This window comes from Pelmatolapia mariae, linkage group LG13 (assembly GCF_036321145.2).
Source record: "Pelmatolapia mariae isolate MD_Pm_ZW linkage group LG13, Pm_UMD_F_2, whole genome shotgun sequence".
Lineage (NCBI taxonomy): Eukaryota > Metazoa > Chordata > Actinopteri > Cichliformes > Cichlidae > Pelmatolapia > Pelmatolapia mariae.
The window spans coordinates 5527223-5545959 of record NC_086238.1 but is presented as its reverse complement, the minus strand read 5'-3'; the positions used below and the strand labels follow the sequence as shown (position 1 = coordinate 5545959).

The window sequence follows — 18737 nt, the reverse complement described above, 5'->3', positions numbered from 1 at the left end:
TAAGAGGCTGATAGATGAAACCTAATCACAGTTAAACATACAAACATTTGTATGTTTTTGGGCCAGAAAAGAGACAGTCAGTCCACATCAAAAGCCCAGAGGTGGTGAGGTAATACGACCATGTCCTGTTTGACTGATGGTTCTGGGCTCAGGTCTTGGCACTCTGGCAGTCATGACTTCATTAACGAGCAAACTTTACAGCTCAGTCAAATGCACCGTATGTATTCTGTAACCTCTGGATGTTTTGCAGTCCTGGAGCAAGTGAGTCACAAACCTGTGGCATCGCCAAGTGAAATGCAGACATTGAATTTCAATGCTGAGTGTAACATCTGTCCAAAATGCTCACAGCAAAGTTGGATTTTTAAACTAGAACGAAAGACTGCAACACTGAGACAAATCCATGAGATGGCAGCAACACTGCTTAGTGCTTATAAATGTAGTATATGTCATTATCAAATGTATTAAAATGTCCATTATGTCATTTAAATAATGTTTAATTGCGTTATACACCTTTGGGCTACTTGACATTTGAAAGGATGACTTTGTAATATAGCTTCCATGTGCTTTGTGTAAATGGAAAATTGGGCAGTTGGAGAGATAAAGCTCCACTAGCTATTGGACACATGGTCTGCAATTTAAAAGTAAAAACTAGGAAGCCGACCACTGCATGACAAAATATGTTCCACTGTCATTTAGACTTACTCGTAAAGCTGTTGAAGTGCAATTTTATCTTCTAATACATGCAGCATAATAGACGGTGCGTTGGACTTTTTGGTCAAAGACTTTATTTTGTATAGCTTGAAGCTGCAGTTGTAGGTCTCATGAGGTTTACTTCATTATCTTCCTCCAACATTTATGTGGTAAACAAAAATCTCCACCAAAACATTAAATGTATTTATGCGAGCCCCACATCTGTGACCACTGCATCATGGGTCGGATCTCAGTTTGGCTCGCACTCCTGTCTCTGAGGTCAGTCTGTGGAGACCCTGTCCCAACAATCACACCAGACCACTATCAAGCCCATATGAAGGCAATAAAAGCAAATTTAAACCAGATCCCAACAGGCTCTATGTCCCTCTTTCTGTGTGTATATGCACGAGAGAAGGTTAAATCATCTCTACACACACGCACGCACGCACGCACGCGCACACACACACACACACACACACACACACACACACACACACACACACACACACACACACACAAATAAAATACTGTAGTATCATCCTGGGTGCTGTTCTTCTCCAAATGTATGTGTTTATTTACGTGTGTATTAAACTGAATGAAAGAGAGCTGGAAAGAGCTTTTTTTTTTAAAGGCAGTAAGCAGAATGTCAAAACAAATGGAGGTAAAAACACCTTTATTTTCTTCTCCAGTATACATCACATAAACAACAAAGTATTTCTACAGTACTTTAAAAAAGGGAGTTTAGAAAACAACAATTTTACAAATATGATTTGCTCAGCAAGTCGCTTAAAATTGCTTCAAATTTCAGTCGGCCTGACTGAGCAACAGTCCATTAAAACAACAACAACAACAAAAAAAAAACAAGAAAGCAGGTGAAAACACTATGCCAATGAATATTTTTTAATGTTTAAGAACACACAGTAGTAGCTTTGATCAAAGCATTAAAGACTAAACATGAGAACACACAGGGAAAACAAAGTACAGCGCTGCTTTTAAAGCATCCGTACAGTCATTCCTTTCAAGGCAATGCCAGAATTTTCCTGGATGTGAGGCACCACCGGCCTTTGGCCACAGGGAGAGGGCGTGTCAGTAAAAACCCCCTCCGATATAAGGTCCACTGGTGATAAGTAAAAGCTAGCTCCAGCAACTGTGGTGTGATTTCTGGAGGGTCAAGGGTCAATTTCAATGGGAACAACAGTGAGGATGGCATCTTCATTGCCACGGCGCACAACCACTTTTAAGGTGTCATCTCTCTTGATGGCGGCGCTGACATCGGTTGCTGTTGAAATCCTGTGGCCGTTGATCGAGATGATGACATCATGCTCTTTGAGTCCAGCGCTGGAGGACAGAAGAAGAAAGGATGATTGAGGGGTTCATAAATGGAAAAGCATGTGCGAATAGGATGAAAAGTAATCTTTGTTTTCTGAGCCCGGCTATTCTAGTTGAGTTTTATGACATCAAGGCACAGTTTTAGCCTCTGAGGAGATGTACAGATGTTTATCAAGTCCAGCTGTTCCATGTCACCTTCTATCACTGTATACACTATTTTTTTGCATGTTGACTAACAGAGCACAAAATACTGCAAAATCATAGGAAGGTAGGAAATAAAAATGTCAGTCCACTGGTTTTATCCTATTGTTAATAAATCCCATACCAATCACTGAACTGATTGTTATTCTTTATTTCCACATATATGAACTGAAGCTTATATTTGGTCATTGTGTTACATTTTAAGAAAATCTGTGATGTTTTTAAATGAATTAAGCTATTAAAGTAATCTGTATGATCAAATGAAATAAATGTTCATGGGTGTAGACGCCTTAACACATTAGTGACTTAGTTTTATGACAATTTATACATCTTCTTACGTAATTTAACTGTAATTCCCTCTTTAGATTTCAGTGGAAAGAAAATATAGAGGTAAAATACTTTTCATTTTATATAGCCATAATCAACTATTGGTATGGTTGTTTCCAGGTCTGTGAGCCTCTAAATCAACATCTGTTTAAGAATTTCAATGACAGAGCAATAGTGATCAACTGACAGCACAGCCAGGTTTGAGAATAACAAAAATAAAAACACACTGACTAAAAGCACACTTCCAATGTAAAAAACAAACTAGTAAAATAGGGATCACGCACAGACTGAGGCAGTAACCAGCAGTGATATCAAAAGCAGACTCTTAAAACAACCGCTTAATCATAGCCACATGTAAACATAGACCACCACACCTTCACTTGCAACAGCATCAATTAACGCAGCTGAAACTGGGATTTCAGTGCACTCGGTCGCCACAGAAACAATCCCTTCCCTACAGAAGGATCAAGATTTCCAAAGTCCATAAACCAATATAACACAGAGTGAGATCAAAAGTGAAAAAAGCAGAGCCTAGAAAAAACAAAACAGAGAATATAAAAGGAACCACAGAAATGTTATAATGCAAAAGGGTGGGTTATTTAAGCAATGAGTAAACACTGATGAAACCTTGTAGGACAGACCACTATATAGTGGGATGGGTGAGCAGGCGCAGGAAAACCACAGTTCAGCTACTAACCTCCCTGCATGAGGTTTGAAGGAAATAGCTGACCTCAGCGTCTCCTGCGCCCTACTCTGCTGGAGTTGTGGTGGTGGCTGATTGGAGTGGGCCGCGATTGTGGGAGGAGGGGGATATTTTAGAGGGCCAGGCACTCTAGGCATGCTAGAGTGAGCCATGAATTCACATCCTAGTAGGACAGCTATGTAGGAAGCTCTGGGCATGTGTGCAACCTCTTGATGGTTAAACTAGGAAAAGAAAATTAAGAAAGGAAATGAAATATACTATCTATTTGCATTTCGAGAGGCGAGCAAGGGCTGCGTGGAGAGTGATGAGAGTCTTGTGTGAATTTAGTGCAGATGTATTGTATTACGAGCCAAAGACAATATCCCATAGCTAGAGTCAGAGAGAACCTCTATTTGCACTTCACTGAGATCCATAAAGTTAAAATCAAGTTAGCTTCTACAGAGCCAGTGTCTTTGGAAACGTATAATATATTGCTTACATTGCAGCTGGTGTCTTTGCAATGACCTCCATAACATAAGCTCCCGAGGTGATGTCAGGGAAGTCGCGGAGTCGAGTCTTCAGTTCTTTGGCTAGCCTAATGGTAGGAAAAAAAGGAGAGAGTTAAACACAAAATTCTGCAATTCCCTGTGACCTGGGTATAATACAATGTTTCATTTATTGCATTCTGGGGATTGAACACAATGGTTATGTACATAAAAGTGTGCAACTTACCCTGGAGTGAGAGTCATCATCCTCACACCAATATACTTCTTCTTTGCTTCTGTTCTCCCTAAGGCTGGACATAGAATATTCAGTTATCTTCTAACCTCATATTGAGGGACCATATTGGAACACCCCCCCCTCCCCAACGCGCGCGCGCACACACACACACACACACACACACACACTCACGCACACGCACACACACACGCATACAGCTTTTCTGAATGCTTCTAAAAGTTCCGTTATAACCATTTGTACGTGCACACCTGTGATTTCACCATGGTGATCAAACATGTCGAGGATCATCACTGGTGATGGGAGTTGGGTCTCTAGCTACAAACCAGAGACCAAACAGCACTTTTGTGTGTTTGAGTCTGCAGTTTCATTGCCCAAAGGCAGTGCTTTAGGTAAGGAATGTGACCAGGGGAATCCTCATCATTTTTTCAAGCATTCAATGGGATGTGCACTGTGAATTCAGCTCGACCTCGAGGCTAAGACTGTCAAGTTGGAGTTATACTGCAACATCCTGGGGCCTCAGAGGGGAAACAAAGTGGCAGGGACTTTCCCAAAACTGTAGCATATGCACTTTATTGAAAAGACAGCAGGTTTTCGGAAGGACTGAGACAATCTTCACCTTTCACCAGCCCGACTTGAGCCATATTTAGCTCCCAGTGTCTTTGTCCCTTTCATCCAACTAGAAGGTTCACTGTTTTTGACAAAGTGAGGGACAGCCAGCATACATTACAAGTGAGTGTCACAACAGGACTTCTAGAGAGCGATTCAAACATAGCCGAATCTGTGAACAATCTCAAAGGGTATAAAGAAAAGAAGAAATGCAGGTTTTATGCTGAGAAATATGTTTCGAATCTTTGTTTGAGATCCTTTTCTCAGTACATCATTTAGAAAAGCCAAAGATCATCTGTGAGTAGCTTTCTGTTCTGGTTCACTGGTTTTACTTAGCGGAGGGATTAGTCATTTGTGTATCAAACAATTACATGAACTCACTTGTCCACCTCAGAATTGGTTCAGGTTATTGCATTCTCAAGCCAGTGGCCTCAGAACAACATATGCTCAATATTGTCATCAATGCCACCATGCTGCACCTGTGACCAAGGCAGGGATGCTGGCATGCATGTCTGAGTTATTGCTGCAGCCTTGCATCTCCATATGAGTATCAACTCTGATCTGATTGGTCTTTCTGGAAATCTGGACAAAGATGCTGAGATAAGTTGTCCACCCTGCTAGTAGAACAATAGTAGAACAATGTCTGACACTGACAGAGTAGTGCAGGACTTTCTGGATCAGGAGAATATTCATGCACTTTCTTGGCAAGCATTTAGTCCTGATATGTCTCCTACTAAACATATCTGAGACAGGCTGGGTCTTCATGTCCACTGCACAGCTGCAGGCTGCACACATCCGGGAAAGGAGAACTATTTCTCAACAGCATATCAGGACACTTGTGCAGACAGGCAACTGCTGTCAGAGGAATAGCTGTATTATCAAATGTACTTACTATATATGTATTATAGTGCTGGTCTATAAAAGCTTTTGAAAACACCAACTTGCATTTTCCTTTTTGATTTGCATGGATCAGGTGAAGTCTGCTTTATATAGGTAAATTTCTGAATTTCATTTCTTATGAAACACTACTCAATGAAAAGGGCAAAAAGCATAAAATAAAAACAAACAAACCTATATGCACTGGCACAGATTTTTCTTTTTAGTTTATTGCAATGTCAAAATTCTATTAGGTAATGCTGGGCATGGATTCACATAGCTCTAAATATAGTGAACATATCGCAAGAGATCACACAAAGATGAAAACATAAAAAACTGCTGAACTAGTGAGCTGAATTATAGCTCATTTAACTGAGATCACGGTCCAACTCTCTTGGCTTCTATACTAAGAGCGATTGAAGAGAGCCAGTAAAATGAAAACATTAATAATGTGTCAGTGAGAGCTCATACCTCTGGACTGCCTGTCGTATGACTCGGCCAGGAACTGTCGAATCTTGTCCGAGGGTATGGCAAAGGAGATGCCCGCTGTCACCTTCAGCGTGTTGATCCCAATCACTTCACCATCCTATGCCAGTAAACCTCAACTCAGTGACTGTAAATGGTGACTTATATTATTTAAAAATTGTAGAAGCAAAAAAACATATATATAATTCTGGCTTACCAGATTGACCAGAGGCCCTCCAGAGTTGCCGTACTGTGAACCAAAAAAGTAAATAACTTATCTGTAGTAATTAGAGAAAAGAAATTCAGTGAGAAATGATAATTCAGCTTTATTTATTTACGTTGATGATGGCATCAGTTTGAATGTAGTCCATGTCAGAGTTGCGAAGGCCTAGCTCTCTGCCCCCTCGCTGAGTAGTGCTGACAATTCCTGTAGTAACCGTATTCTGGAGGGAAAATGGGCTGCCAATAGCAACCACAAACTCTCCTGGCCTCAAATCTGATGAACGGCCCAGCAGAAGTACAGGAAGCTTGGTCTGCAAGTGGGACACGGAGGGTCAGTATGTTTATATTTGGAATCCAAGGCTTGCAGGTAAAGAATGCATTTTTTTTTAGCATTGATAGGATAGGGTGTAGAGGAGCAATGTCAGCTCAACACTATGGTCTGCAAACTAGTCCACTCATGTCTCAGAATAATTTGCATTCCTTTTAGTGATTACCTGACTTTATGACCAAATATGCTGCAAAAACTAATAACACTTCCATCACCTTTTGTGTTTTGTGCTAATATGCTTATTAGCATTTTAGCAGCAAACGTAAACATGCTAACGTTTCTGTCCAGTCTCTCTGCGCAATAAGCTTACTGTAGGAGTTGTAGTCTTGAACCCCCCTCCCCCCAACACACACACACACACACACACACACACACACACACACACACACACACACACACACACACACAGATATTTTTCTAGCCATTTGACAGACTCCATAAAAGGAATAGGGAATCATTTGTGAAATTAGCATCTACATTTAGCCTACGCTACTCTGTCATCTGCTATTTTTAACTTTTATCTTTGCATCTTTTCAGTTACAAGTTATGCACAGAATAACAGAAAACAAAACAAGTGATGCAGTTAAACTTATTCAGCTATTCTTATACTAACTTAATGCATTCACTTTAAAACAAAACTATATTTTCTTTGCTCCCTTGACATCCTCCAAGTAAAGTTGAGTAATATGTAAATAAGTAACTCTGAAAGAAAATCACAAGTTCAGTGTTGCTTCAATTGCAGTCGCTCTGCTGAGCATTTCTCGTGATCATGTGTTTTATAAGTGGACAGCAGAAAAAGAATTACAGCTAAACTGCAAGTCTTCTAAACATAACCCACTCAATGCAGCATGGTCCCGCTCCCACACAAAAACAATTACCACTTTAAAACCACAGGGGGAAGGGAAATTTATGCCAAACAACCTAAAATACTGATAATCACGATGAAAGGCTTATTTGAAAGTGCAGCTCGGCTGAGAAATGATTCCTAATGGCAAATGTGTGCCAACAGACCACAGATGCTGGAAAATGGATAGATATTACAGTCAATAATGAGTACCTTAAGCTATGGTTGGGCCTGTTACACTGGGTGGTAGAAACCAGGCTACTGAGTGCTTGCCTCAGACACGGAAAGAATATATTTATCCATCCACAGTGACAATTTCCTTCTTTATATGAAATCATCTCTGCTGGATAGTCCATAGTCAAAGCATATGTAATGCCACATCCACATGGGTCTGTATACAGTTGTACCCAATAACCTGCAGGCAGGCAACTTTCTTAGAGGGGAAAAAAGTACCTATACCAAGAGTTCCTCTTGTGTATCCATTTTGTTTACTCAGGGTTATAAATAGGTGGCGTAGGAGGGTGAATGTTCACAGGGACAGTAGCACACGTTAGTGTACACAGACAAAGGGATCATGTAGGAAGCAATTTGCAAAATTATATTATTCCCAGCACTATATCGGGGATACCTAACTGCCAACACATGCAAACACTTTCTCTGCATCGATACATGTCTGCAGATGTAGATTAAATAAAGACATGCAACTCATAAGCGAATTGAAATGCATTTAGAAAACTGAGCTGCAGGGAAAATGTCAGAGACAAATCTTTTCAGAGATACCGTGTTAAAGCTTTCTGTAAATGATCTCAGTGCTCATGGTGAAGTTATTATTAGAACATGACAAAGATAGTGAGGATGAGAACCTTTCAATCTTACCTCACATGCTGACAGAGACACAGATATAGAAATACAAACACAACTACTACAAATGTCGCAGGATTAGTTCCTAATTAGTGTGAGTTTGTTTCAACATTGTAGGGTTTGTTACAAAAAAATATGGCACACACACACAAGCTACATAACTGTACGCACAATCCAGCAAACAAGCATTTGGCATGCACAGGCACATACAGAAAGACACCTGACACAGGAGTAGCAGTCTGTTTAATCACTCCAGCTCCCCCCTCCCGTCACACTCCATGTGAGATAAGAGTATAACCAGATGGAGACAGGAAGAAAAAGAAACACACACGCTGCTGAGAGAGAGAGGACATCAGGTGGATTCAAGTCCCTGCCAAGCATTTACCCACTGCCTGTCACCATGATTATGATAACAGTTAGTGATACTGGTTGTGTCATGGTGACTGTTGCTATCTTACCACCTGATCTGACTTTATTAAATGCAAGCAGTTTGCTGCTTAAAAACTTCTACCTTGGGTCTCACACACACTCATGCAAAAATCACACTGCATTCACAAAAAACATGCACATGCAGGGCAAAATGCAGAAGTTGGCTGACATGCAAACAGCACCTAGGTGAGAGGGCAGAGCAAACACAGAGCGAGTGGACTCCCCAAAGTTTCGAGAGACCCCTAGCTTACATATCACTTACTAATTGTTACTAGTCAGCAATCTGGAATCACTTGTGGAAAATCATCTCGCCATGTGAGTCCGCCTCGTCTGACCACCCAAGTGACTCACCGTGCTATTTCAGATGCACTGGTACTTTACCCAAAGACACTATAGTCGGACTTAAAGGAAAGAGGCAAGGTGAAAGAAGGGAACAACAAACACCACAAACCACAGGAAGAGAGTCTGAGAATGTGAGACGAAAGAGTGAATCAAAGTTACGTCAGCAGGAGCCAGCTTATTACCCCAAAAATATTTTTGGCTTAAGATGTAGAAAGAAAAAAAAAAACGACAGCCACGGTAACATTTATAGAACAAACTAAAAAGTCTGATCTGATGAGGTCTATGAGGATAGATTTTTTTTTCTTCTTAAATAAAAGGCTCTTGCTTTGTTAGGCTTGAGACTGTTTCATTACCTCATATGATGGCAATGATGCCATAGATTATCCTCTCTTTTCTTGCCCAAAAGAATCTGTGTTTTCCACATTCTTGAGTGTTTAGATAATAGAGAGAAGTGGGCCATCAGATTGAGGAAAGGAGATTTAAACAGCTTTGTTTATGTTAACCAAAGAGGCAGCTGTAAGCGACACATTACTGAGAAAAATTCAAAGCTTTCGTAAAATCTGTTGTCGCCTAGCAGAGTATTTGTTCAACCACCTGCACACAGAGAAGTTTGGCAAAAGGACAGTGAGAAGAATATGCTGGTTGACAACCCCACAGAAAGACTTGAAAATAGCTGTAGAGTTGCTATAAAGGGATTTATCAATGTTTGATGTTAAAGCTTGGGTCGTTTGGAGCCTCATTTAAAAGCCATTACACTAACTACCTTTTTATGACTAGACCAGGTGCAAACTTTAACTCCAGGCAAACTAAGATGCACTGAGGCTTAATAGTGTCTAAGGCACATGTGGACACACATATAATCACTCAGAGAAAGGGAGGACGTCACCTAAGCATGAACCCTCACAAACTGAAGTCTGTAAATTAAATCCCACACACCTGGCACTGCTTAGATATACAGCTAGACCACGTCAAAATACACATATTCAGAAACAGAAGCTCAGGTTGGGTCAGTGCATGACCTGAACTGTATTAAAGCTCATATGCAGTCACATGGCCTCTAATGTTTCCTTCATGCAGGTGTCTTCAAAGCAAGGGGGGCATATTTTACAAAGCTCTACTTTACAAAATTCATAAGTACACTAAGGTATAGGGTTTTACTGCTGAACTTGCCCTCGAGGTTGTGCTGATGCAGTTAAAAATGTGGCAGGATTCAGCATGCTCATGCAGTACATAACATCAAATAAGGGAATCAGAAGATCAGGCTCAGGAGACTGAAAGAGGCCATGCTGACTGTGTGTGTGTGCTTGTGAGCCTGAGTGGTTGCATGGTGTACAATGGACTCATTTACATGAATGATAGCACAAGCAAAAATAAGTAAGTAGGTAATTACCTCACTGTTTATAATTTGAGAAAATTTTGTAGAAGTATGTAAAGTCACAATCAGTACATAAAATAGGCATTTCCCACTTTGTAGGTGTCCACGTCACACTGGGTGAAACCATATCCTTGCTGACACCAGTGCGGAAACCACTCCACTATAGGTTCCATATGTTCTTGAGAATAAGAGCAAACATATGTCTGCGAGATTTGGACACGTTTCACTCTGTAGCATGAACGCTTACGAGCACTAAAGGACATCTCAGTTCTGGCTAAACACTGCAATATTTTGAACTGTGCAAATCACAGTGATGAGAGCAGTGGAGGTGTAGTGGGTTCATTTGCTCCAGGGGAGAGATCTGACAGCATAATATGGTTCATTTCGCTTTTACTTGAAGTATTTACATGGTGCTCAAGATGTTTCTGTTCTTTTAAGGCTGGTAGCTACTTTGGGGTTGAGCCAACCTCTTGGCCAATATGTGCTGGAATATGCCATACTTGTGCTATCTGACCCTGAGTATAACAGGAGATATAAAAAATGGATCAAGTCCTGAAGCTTCATTTTTTTAACCATCTATCTGCCCCTAACATTCTCCCTGAACCTTTCCACATTTTCCACCGACACCGTGTCCGTGTTGTTACTGTTACGGCTCTGGTGCCAGTTTTGCCTTTTGTCTTTGGAGAAGCAATCTACATTTTGATTAGATCGACAAGCCACATTATGTAGCATTATGTATCAAAAGCTGGGGTAAAAAAGATCATGGCAAAAAGAATCTGCAGGTCATTGGCGAATTAACTATGATGGCCCCTCCCAGAGCCACTGACATCGGTGTTTCCAACTTTGGGCTCACCCGTTTGATGGTAACGTGCAGGTGCTAGCAGTGCATGGAAATGGTTCCAATGAAAAAGAGGTCACTTTACTTCCTGTTTGCCTTTCATGCCAATTATTAGACCTATTAAAAGAACTACTCCACTAGAAAATAAATGTGTCGTTTACGGGCATTTGCTAAAACTACTCATTCGCCTAGTCTCCATCTAATTTCCGATGAATAGCTTGTTTGCGATTGTAGAGGTAATTTTGACAAAAAGCGAAAACCTGTGACAGTAACACTAATACGCATATAGGAATTATGCTGTATATCTCAGGAGGTTATTATCGTTTACCTGTCTTTATATGGTGGAGTAGCACAATTCTCCCTGTTCAGGAACCAGATGTTTCTGGTGCGTTATACTTTCTTTAAGCATGCACCCAAATTGTTGAGTATGACAGCTGCAATAAGTGAGTTAACAGATAATAAAAGCCAGGAAAAACTGGCTAAAGGTAATGTGTCATCTATCCAGATTAAGAACCAAACAGTTATACCTAGATATACGATGCCTTAGCCTAATTTTGTTCTGGATTTGAGATATCTGTCCCCGATAATGCAATAAATATGAGTGGCATTTAAATTTTGGAGCCTATAACAGTGCACTTTTAAAACATTTTTTTTCTGGTTCAGAGAGGGCCTTTGTTAGGTGACAACACAAATCAGCACAATCAGTCTGACATTACATGTAACATCTCTGTGTTAGTGGAGAGAACCGAAAGCTATGCATTTTCCTACAATTTCTGGCTTCTTATTAAATGTCTGATATATCTGAGGAAATGAAACTAACAAAACTTGTAAAAAATATTCAAAATGCAATCTGTAGACTCATTTGTTTCCTGGAAGATCTGTCACTGCTGATTTATGAATGTAAAAACTCTAATTACACTTAAACATAAGTAGCGAGTGTGCTTGGTTTCAGAGCAGGGTTTTAAACAGGGCCAAAAGCCTGTGTCCCTGTTTATATGCCACTGGAGCAAATGTGACTTTTTTTTAAACAAGTCTGAGTGGACTAACCTTAAAACACAGGTTCACTCAGCTGCCTTTAAAATAGCTTGCAGTTGTCTCATACTTACATAGCTGAAGATGCATCATACCTTGTGTCATTGGGGAAACAATAAAGGTTATTGATAATCAGCACTGAGTCAAATATGCTGGTTATCCCGTGGGCAAGGCTGTTGCCAAGAAAACAATTACACATCAAAAAAGTAGGCCAAGGCAACTTGTATCAACACCCAGTCTGGTAAAACTGTGTGTGCCTATGTGTCCATTTTCCTTGGCTCTTTTCCCATACTACTGCATCTTTAGGCCTGGGAACCTTTTTGGTTACAGAGGAGAGAGATGAAGGAGAATAGATGGCTCAGGAAGGGAGGAGGAAGTGATTCATTTCCTTTTTGCCTGTCTCCAAAGGGCGACACACAGTGTCTTTCCACTGGCAGAGGAGCATGACCTCCACGTCCCCCGCAGTGAGCTGTCTTATACCCATGTGGACACATGCGGACACATACACTTTCATAATGGTTTGAATAACTACTTTTGTCTATCACCTCTGTTAAGTGAGGGATTTCAAATGAAATGTGGGCATCTTCTGCAGAAATATTTACCCAGTGTTACTAATATAAACAGACAAAATAAACAGATCAGTGCAGGCTGCTTTACGGACATTCACATAACACAGACACACACACACAGACACAGACACAAAATCCAGTAATAGCCCTGTCCAAACCAACACCAGGCAAATTTCCCAGAGAGACTGGTTAAAAATGTTGATCGCCAGTAAAAACAGTTCTATTGTTGCATGAGAACACATGGAGAATAAAAGACTTGTTTTACCACAATACAGCACTTGTAAAGCTGAGAAAAAGTTAATGACTCATTAACTTTGAGTCTTTTTGAGTCACCTTATCTTCACACAGCGTTTTTTCACCTATTCTAGGATATACACTTACAGTGATATTGATGGCACATTTATAACTCAGCATTTAGCCTCTCAGTGATTTCAGATGTAAGTGGGCAAAAGCAGATTTTAATTTAGTATGCAGGGGTCAGTTTGCACAATCTGAAATGATGGCTGCTCGCTCTGTTGCCTACAAATAATACACAATGTCATGACCAGATTCAGCTACTTTGTTCACTTCTCTGGAGTCAGTGGCCTATTTTTCAAGGCCTACGATATCCAGATAGGGGATAATGAATATCCCGCCAAGACTTTCTATTTCATGCCCTGACCATTGTTAACAATTGCAGTTTAAATTTTAATATACCTGAATAAAAAGCTCAATCACTTTCACAATATCTTTAGAAGATGACTATCATTGAAAGTAAGGTAGAGTTCGGTAATTTTAACATTTTGTCCTCACTATTCCACCCCCTCCACAAATCACTACCTTATCGTGGTGGAGGGGTTTGTGTGCCCCAGAGATCCCAGGGGCTATGTTGTCCAGGGGCTTCTGCCCCCTGGTTGGGTCTCCCATGGCAAATTGGTCCTGGGTGAGGGACCAGACAAAGACCAATTCAGAAGACCCCTATGAGTAGAACACCAAGGGAACAGTTCACCCTGCCCGGGATAGGGTTACCAGGGCCCCGGCCTGGAGCCAGGCCCAGGGAGCGTCTGTTGGCCAGGCCTTAGTCCATGGGGCCCGACCGGTCTGCGCTGGGCCCCAGGTCTGGGCTTCTCTGCTTAGGCTGCCGCCCCTGCAACCCAGCCCTGAATAAGCAGAAGAAGATGGATGGATGGATGGATGGATGGATGGATGGATGGATGGATGTTCCTAACACACACATCACACACCACAGCCTTCCTGTGGTCAAGTAGAATTCTCGCACTGGATTACTATACAGAGCTGCAGTGTTAAGGGACTATAGACTGAAGATAAACTGGTAAGAGGCACCTTTAAGCTGCAGAGTCAAAGATAATGCATTTTATTAAAGCAACCAAATAATTTTTTTAATAACTGCCCAGATTAAGCTATAAACTGAAACATTAAAAAATATGACATACTGCACGGGACATTTGGAACTTTGAAGTTCTTCCGAGGCAGTCTGTGGGGCTCTCTATCAGCCTAAGTAAACAAATGTCCAACAGGCTTTGGAATCACTTACAGGTATAAGTGAACAAAGGTCTGAAAGACTTTTAAAAACCTGAGGGTTGATGGGCTCTATCACGCGACATCACGCAGTGCAATCATTAACCTATTAGCTCACAAAGTCCTTCAGACATGTGGATCCATTTTCCAGGCCTTGGCCACATCACCCTCTCATTCTCTGTCCCTCTTGCTTTCTCTTTCCCCCCATACTCTACACAGGAACAAGTGAGCACAGCACTTTTTCCCCCTCTTTCCGTCCCCCTCTGAAGTTCCAGCTGCTGTAGACAGACTAATGTGTTCCCCAGAGCTGAGGGGCAGACCACAGCCCCAGGAACAGACTGGGCCCTGCTACCAATAAACTCTAGTTTCACATAGAAAAAGAGAAAGAAAGAAAAGAGAAGAGATTCATTATACAGTCAGGGAAAACTTAACTTTAAACTTTCTCACTCATAAACAATTGTACCATTGTGGAGTTTTATTGATTATTTTTGGCTGCTTCTATACTGCTGACATTGTAAACAATTAGCTTTTATTTAACTGGAAGAACACTATTGGGGCTGGTAAGCAAAGGCAAATGATGACTGATGGAGGGGACGATGGAAGACTTTCAGCAACAAAATAGCTGAAAATTGACCTCTGTAACTTTAAAAAATTAAAATCCCTCAAATCTTTCTGAACACAAAAAATAGAAAGCTTAAACAAGAGAATATTTGCTTTTTCTTACTTACTCTGAATATTAATATGATATAGAAATAGCCAAATATCACTTTTTGTTGATTTATTCAAAGACAGTGAATAGGCATTGAATGAATCATTCTCTGCCAAATTCAGCTATTAACATCTTCAAAACTAAAAGATTGTGTCATTTTAACAATATGGATTACAGACTGTATATAAAAGATGGATGTAGCTTTTGGACCTGAAAGTCAAACTATTCCTAACGTCCCTTTAAATCTTATTTTTAATAGCCAGCAGTGGATGATCCTCTAGTTACAAAAATGTGTGCTTTCAGAGGAGTCTAGGGGAAAACGATCCTTTGGCCACCTTTACAGTAAAATGTAGTATAAAGTAGGATATTCAACAGTATGAGTGGGAAGTCTTCTTTGGTTTCACGGTCAGAACGGCCCCTTTACTCATAACATCCAGTTTGAAAACAGTAAGATGCTGATGGTTAAATTGCTGTGCTGGAGGCTTCACTAACCTTTGGCTACTATCACGATGGCTTATTTGAAGTCTTCCTATTCAGACCTCAGATTTTATGTTGACATTACTCTGTCATCTAAAACTGTGGTAATAAAAGAAGACTATTATGAAGCTGAAATATGTGGTTATTACACTTTAGGTGCTATAATTAAACACCCCGAGGTAATTATTCTGCATGGTTTTAATGACCCTTTTAATGCAAACCAACTTTGCTTGCCCTCCTGCCCTCACATTATAACAGACTCATCGTCTAATTTTCCATCTAATAACTCTCACTAGTTCCACACACTAAGTTCTGCACATTAATAGAAATCCGAGTTCCAAATGAAAATCTAAATAATGGTGCCTTTGCAAAGTGACCACAGGTCTTCTGGGGCTTTATCGCTGACACATGGTCTGGATAACTCATTCTGGCTTCATAGAAAACAAACACTTCATACTCATAGCGTTGAATGTCTTGAATTACACCAAACCTACTAAAATTACCTGCTTCTTATTTTGCAGGCGATTTTTAGTAAACCAGGTTTGTTGCTTATCAAGAAAAATTCTGATGCATCGAAATGTTTCAAATGCATTTGCAGTGAAAGGTTTCTATGATGATGAAGATTCTTAAACGGCCTATATCTTTATGTTACTATATGTTATAAGTACCAGTCATTCCTGAATCTCCACAGGCACTGACCATGTGCTGCGAAGAAACAGGGGAAATTCCCCTCAATAAAGACCACTGTCATCAACAGACTGAACAGCTTTTATCATAGAATGAACAAACACAAAGCACAAGTCACTGCTCTTTTCTGTACTCTTTGCTCACATTGCGGACCGAACAAAACCTGAATGCTTCAACCTCTTCAGAATTAAGGGTGGTTGGGGGGGGGGGTCTTTGTAACACACCTCGCTCTGCAATCGTGACCAACTTTTCAGCTGTGTCACAGACCCATGAGAGTGAGCTCCCTAATGCAGCTCTGCTATGATTCGCAGTCAATAGGCCGTGGCTCTCTGCCACACATTCCTTCACATGACTGGCTGTGATTAACATGCAACGTGGATCCCTCTGGTCCAGTAGACAGACAAAAACGCAGACAGATAGGGACATTGGGAGAACTGGAGAGAAAATGCAACAAACATATGTGCTGCAAAGCAATGCGTTTTCCTTTAAATATCAACACCATCCAAAGATTTTTACCTGCCAGGAATAAGTGCGTGTCTCTGCAAATTGGTTGTGAAATGAGCACTGTAGTATCTGTCAGTTGTTTTTGCAGCTTGTTGTTTATGAACACTAACAAGATCTGGACTGACTGCAAGCCAGCTGTGTTTTAAAGACCCATCTGGTTGCACCTGCATGCTCACTTTGCTTCACTTGCACTCTGAGTACTAGGCTAAATTTGGAACACTTTCATTCCAGACTTGAATCGCCAAACCAACAAAATATTTTTTAACAGTAGTTTAACAGGAGAATTACAAAACCGTGAGTTAATGTTTTTATTGTGTTGGCCTAGCTGTGAGTTCAGAAAGCTTGGTCAAAAATACCTTTGCAGACTTTCTCACTCCAACTAACTCAGGACTCTTTGGATAAATGCTTATTTGTCAAGCCTTAATTTGGCCAAATGAACTCAGTACAGTACTCAGTGAAACGAATTCAGAGACTTGTACATACATGGCAATAGACACACAAAGGTATGTCTGTAATTTTGTAAAAGCTGTTTCCCTTTACAGTCACTGCAGTATGGGACTAGACAAACAGATGTGGTGGGACATTTATGTACAGTCATCAAGGGCATGGATACCACGCTAATATAATGGTGGAATAATTGTACAGCATTTTAAAAAACAAGAATTGGTTCAGATTTTATCCCTATAGTCAAAAGTCAAATATATACATACATACATTTACTTAAATCATTTAATAAGTGATGCTGAAGGTTCTGCAGGATCTATTAACTTGAAAAGGCCAAAGCCTATTAACTTCTCAGTGATCATGATTCATTGCAGTTGGTAGTTTGTCTTTGTCAGGATAAAAAGGATTTGTATGACTCAATGATCAATACTGACCAATACTCAGAACAATGGGAGAGTCCAAGGAATTCAGCAAAGATGTAAGAAGAGGAATTGTAGCTTTACACAAGTTATGAAGGTGTCTTGAAGTCATTTCTAAAATACTGGATATTCCAAGATCATCAGTTCAAACAAATGTATAAGTTAATCAGAATTGCCAAAGTCTGCAAGAAGAGCCAAAGTGTCACCCTCAGATGAGAGAAAATTGGTTAAAATGCTTAAAAACAACCCAGGAAATACCAAGACACAAGCCTGCTATGAACTGGAAACTACTGCAACACCAGCTTTACTGTACATAGAGAAGAAAGTTTTACACCACCATGGACCAATAGGGGGCTGACCAAGAAAGAAGGCCCTGCAACAACAGTAAGCATGACTAAAATTTGCAGCTGCCAACATGCACTAACCACATGTCTTCTAGAGAAAAGTTTTACAGTCAGACGAGACAAAGACTGATATTTGGCCACAGCAACAAGAGAACAAGAGGTGAAACTTGCTAAGGGAAATTTAACCACATATTAATAGGGATGTTTGTATATAGTTGAGCCTGTATAATTCTGACCCTGTGTGGATGACATAAAATCCCAAATAAATTCAAACTTGTGCACCAAATTTAAAGTAATTAAACATGTACATGTACAATCATTGCACCCTGCAAAACAGATAGTTCAAAGAAATCATTAAAAACTTACCATGAAATTTTAGAAAATACTTCTATAGCTGAAAATTAGATATTGTTAGAAGTTCAATAACACCCTCAAGTCTGCATGCTAGCTAAGAATTAAAGCCAAAAGGCAATTAGCTTAGATTTGCATAAAGACTGTCAGAGAAAAACTGAAAGCATACCTTTGTCTCGTTTGTTTAATCAGTACATAAATAGAAATGTCAAATAACTATAAACAAGTAGTTAAATGCTCATATTATTTCTTGGCGAACAGAAGCCAAGTTCATGCCTGCTTTGAGTCTCTACTGCCAAGTTTTTACACTGAAAACAAAGCTAATCAGCACATCTGGCTCTTGCTTAATGTTTAATGTAGACAGATGTATGGTCTTATTGATCTTCTTATCTCACTCTTGGCAAGAAAGTGAATGAGGACTATTTCCAGTATTTAAAACTATTCCTTTTATGGTGTGCTTGCTTAGATACGAAGCAACAGAAACAAAAGCGAACCAAAAATTAATGGTGTTCACTCAGAACACCTCT

General features: G+C 40.2%; 1 protein-coding gene across 1 annotated transcript in view; it reads right to left on the bottom strand.

Moving 5' to 3' along the window:
- Nucleotides 1-1379: 1379 nt before the first annotated feature.
- LOC134639969 (serine protease HTRA1A-like) overlaps nucleotides 1380-18737 on the bottom strand; it is a 28322-nt gene continuing 10964 nt past the window's right edge. The window contains exons 4-9 of the mRNA XM_063491509.1: nucleotides 6256-6450; nucleotides 6135-6167; nucleotides 5924-6038; nucleotides 3962-4025; nucleotides 3729-3824; nucleotides 1380-2028 (exon numbers count right to left, since the gene is read on the bottom strand). Coding sequence (XP_063347579.1) covers nucleotides 1860-2028; nucleotides 3729-3824; nucleotides 3962-4025; nucleotides 5924-6038; nucleotides 6135-6167; nucleotides 6256-6450 — 672 coding nt within the window. The 3' untranslated portion in view covers nucleotides 1380-1859. The remainder of the gene's footprint in view (nucleotides 2029-3728; nucleotides 3825-3961; nucleotides 4026-5923; nucleotides 6039-6134; nucleotides 6168-6255; nucleotides 6451-18737) is intronic.